This window comes from Bison bison, unplaced genomic scaffold, assembly GCF_000754665.1.
Source record: "Bison bison bison isolate TAMUID 2011002044 unplaced genomic scaffold, Bison_UMD1.0 scf7180017864379, whole genome shotgun sequence".
Lineage (NCBI taxonomy): Eukaryota > Metazoa > Chordata > Mammalia > Artiodactyla > Bovidae > Bison > Bison bison.
The window spans coordinates 3,447,453-3,450,306 of NW_011494951.1; the positions used below are offsets into that span (position 1 = coordinate 3,447,453).

A 2,854-nucleotide genomic window follows, 5' to 3' on the forward strand; every position below is an offset into this window, starting at 1 on the left:
CCCTGGGGGCGGGTGTGGGCACAAGTCACACAGGAGAGGGAGGGTGTTAGAGGGGCCCGAGTGGGCGCCCCCCACCCCCCAGGGGCCCCCATCACAGTGCTGGGAACACCAGGGCAGAGGCACAAGGCAGGGGCTGAGGAGCGTGTGTGCCCGGGCTTCTGTGCATGCATCTCACGTGTGTGCTCACACTGAGGCGGGAGTGTGTGTTGGCACTGACCTGGTGCTGGGGTGGACAGGGTCCCTCGGAGGCTGACGGCCCCACTCACCCCGCCCCCAGCCCTCATGTATGCCAGTATCTTCGGCAACGTGTCGGCCATCATCCAGCGGCTATACTCGGGCACGGCGCGCTACCACACACAGATGCTCCGCGTTCGGGAGTTCATCCGCTTCCACCAGATCCCCAACCCGCTGCGCCAGCGCCTTGAGGAGTACTTCCAGCATGCCTGGTCCTACACCAACGGCATCGACATGAATGCGGTGAGGGCCCGGGCTGGGCTGGGGGGCAGGGTGCCGGTGGGGACTCCTCTGGGTTCGCCAGAGTCACACTCCCCCCCACCCCGGCCCAGGTGGGCCCAGGTAGTGCTGGAAGGACCCTGAGAGGTAGTTACCCTCCCTCTGCCCGTGGAGTTCATTTCCTGGGCAAGTTCTCACTTTGGGGCAGGCTCTGGGTGATCCGTGGTTGATCCACAGGACAGCCCCAGGCAGGAGATGGTCTCCATGCCTCACACACTAGAAGGTGGAGGTGAAAGCAGGGAGGTGTCGTCCCAAGGGTGCATAGTCTGCAGGGAGGAGGGGTGGAGCTGGCGTGGACGCCCAGGGCCTTCCTCCGATAGATCCTGGACGTCCTGGTGCTCCCTGCTGGCTCTCCAAGGTGGGGGGTGGGAGTGGACTCCCAGGAGAGGGCGTCCTGAGCCGCCCCCCGCCCCCAGGTGCTGAAGGGCTTCCCCGAGTGCCTGCAGGCTGACATCTGTCTGCACCTGAACCGCTCGCTGCTGCAGCACTGCAAGCCCTTCCGAGGGGCCACCAAGGGCTGCCTGCGGGCCCTGGCCATGAAGTTCAAGACGACGCACGCACCGCCCGGAGACACGCTGGTGCACGCCGGGGACCTGCTCACAGCCCTCTACTTCATCTCCCGGGGCTCCATCGAGATCCTGCGGGGTGACGTGGTCGTGGCCATCCTGGGTACGGCAGGGACCGGGAGCTGGGCCCGGAGTCCCTGCCGCAGCTGCAGAGGCCCAGCCCTCGAAGGACACAGCCCTGGGGGCTGTGGCCCTGTGACTGCCCACAGGGGCCTTGGGCTCCTTTAATTCACCCAAGCTCAGGCCCTCCCAGGGGGCCGGGGAGAGGAGCCCTACCTGGTGGGGGTGTGGGGCGGGTGCTGCTGAATTCTGGAGGTTTCTGAATTCGGTTCCCCTTTGGGGGTCTCCTCAAGGGCTGCGACACTCTTTGTTTCTTAAAATGGGATCAAATCCAAATGCTCCAAGGTAGGCAGTGGGGGAGGTTGTGCGACTGATTCCCACTTAGGGCCACACAGTTCCCTGTGGTACAGCCAAACCCTCACTTCCAGAGCAGAGGGAGTCTGCCCCTCTTCCCCTCGCATCCCTTCTTCTCTGCTCTACCTGTGCACGTGGACAGGTGTGCCTGGGTGCTGGGGACTTCCTGCCCTCTGCCTGTCCTCCCCTTGGCCCTGGCCACCTCAGGGCTGATGTGTCACAGTGGGGCTTAATGCTCGTGCCGCAAGCACCCCAAACACCACTGGAACCAAAGTTTTGCTAAACTGCAGTTGCTTTAACTGCATCCCGGTGTTTTCCATTCTGTGCCTGTGCTTACCTATGCTATCCTGTTTTCTCTCAGTAAACAAAATGCTGGTCTTGATTCACTACTGTGTTATGATCTGTAGCTTGAAGAACATGTTCATGGGGGTGCAGTGCTTAGCCAGGGGGTGTTTGGGAATGGGCTTTGGTGGGGGGGCGCAATACCAGAGGAGTTAGAACCTAAGGAGGAAGCCAGGGTCTTGGGCAGAGCTGGGCATCCAGGCTGGAGCTGCTGGCTGGCCCTACAGTAGGTGGGAGGCACGGGTTCCTGGCCCTTCTCCTCCAGGGCACCGCACTGCACCTGTCCTGCCTTTGGGAGCTGGGGGCAGACGGGCTGGCTGGTGCCCCCCTGGCCCTGGGGGCTGGGGCTGAGCAACACGTGAGCAGACTGAGGGGAGGTGCCTGGCCAGGGTGACAATGCACGGAAGACAGGTGCCTGCTGCCTCCGCTGCCGCCCCCGGGGCTGAGCCCCCCTCTCGGTGGCCTCCAGGGAAGAATGATATCTTCGGAGAGCCTCTGAACCTGTACGCGCGCCCTGGGAAGTCCAACGGGGACGTGCGGGCCCTCACCTACTGCGACCTGCACAAGATCCACCGCGACGACCTGCTGGAGGTGCTGGACATGTACCCCGAGTTCTCTGACCACTTCTGGTCCAGCCTGGAGATCACCTTCAACCTGCGGGATGTGAGTGGGCCATGCGGCCGACCGCCCTGCTGGGTGGCTGTCCCTTCGCCGTGGGACCTTCTCTCTGGGCTTGTTTAATGGTATCTGGGGCAGACCAGGTTGTGAAAAGTGCCAGTCTCAGCCCTGGTCCTGCGGCGGAGCTTACACCCCACGGAGCGGGCATGCCCTGTTCCACCTCCATTGGTCATGAGAGGGTCTTCCCCGGGACCGGGCAGGGCAGGTGGACGCGGAAGGGCCCTGACACCGCTCTTGGGTTTCAGACCAACATGATCCCCGGCTCTCCGGGCAGCGCGGAGTTGGAGGGCGGGTTCAACCGGCAACGCAAACGCAAGCTGTCCTTCCGACGGCGCACGGAC

At 63.6% G+C, this 2,854-nt stretch overlaps 1 protein-coding gene across 1 annotated transcript in view; it reads left to right on the forward strand.

Annotated features, from left to right (window-relative positions):
* The window catches only part of KCNH2 (potassium voltage-gated channel, subfamily H (eag-related), member 2), a 19,632-nt gene that overhangs the window by 13,177 nt on the left and 3,601 nt on the right, over nt 1-2,854 (forward strand). Inside the window, 4 exon segments of the mRNA XM_010857366.1 lie at nt 39-477; nt 930-1,182; nt 2,305-2,498; nt 2,759-2,853. Of these exon segments, the coding sequence (XP_010855668.1) occupies nt 39-477; nt 930-1,182; nt 2,305-2,498; nt 2,759-2,853 (981 nt within the window).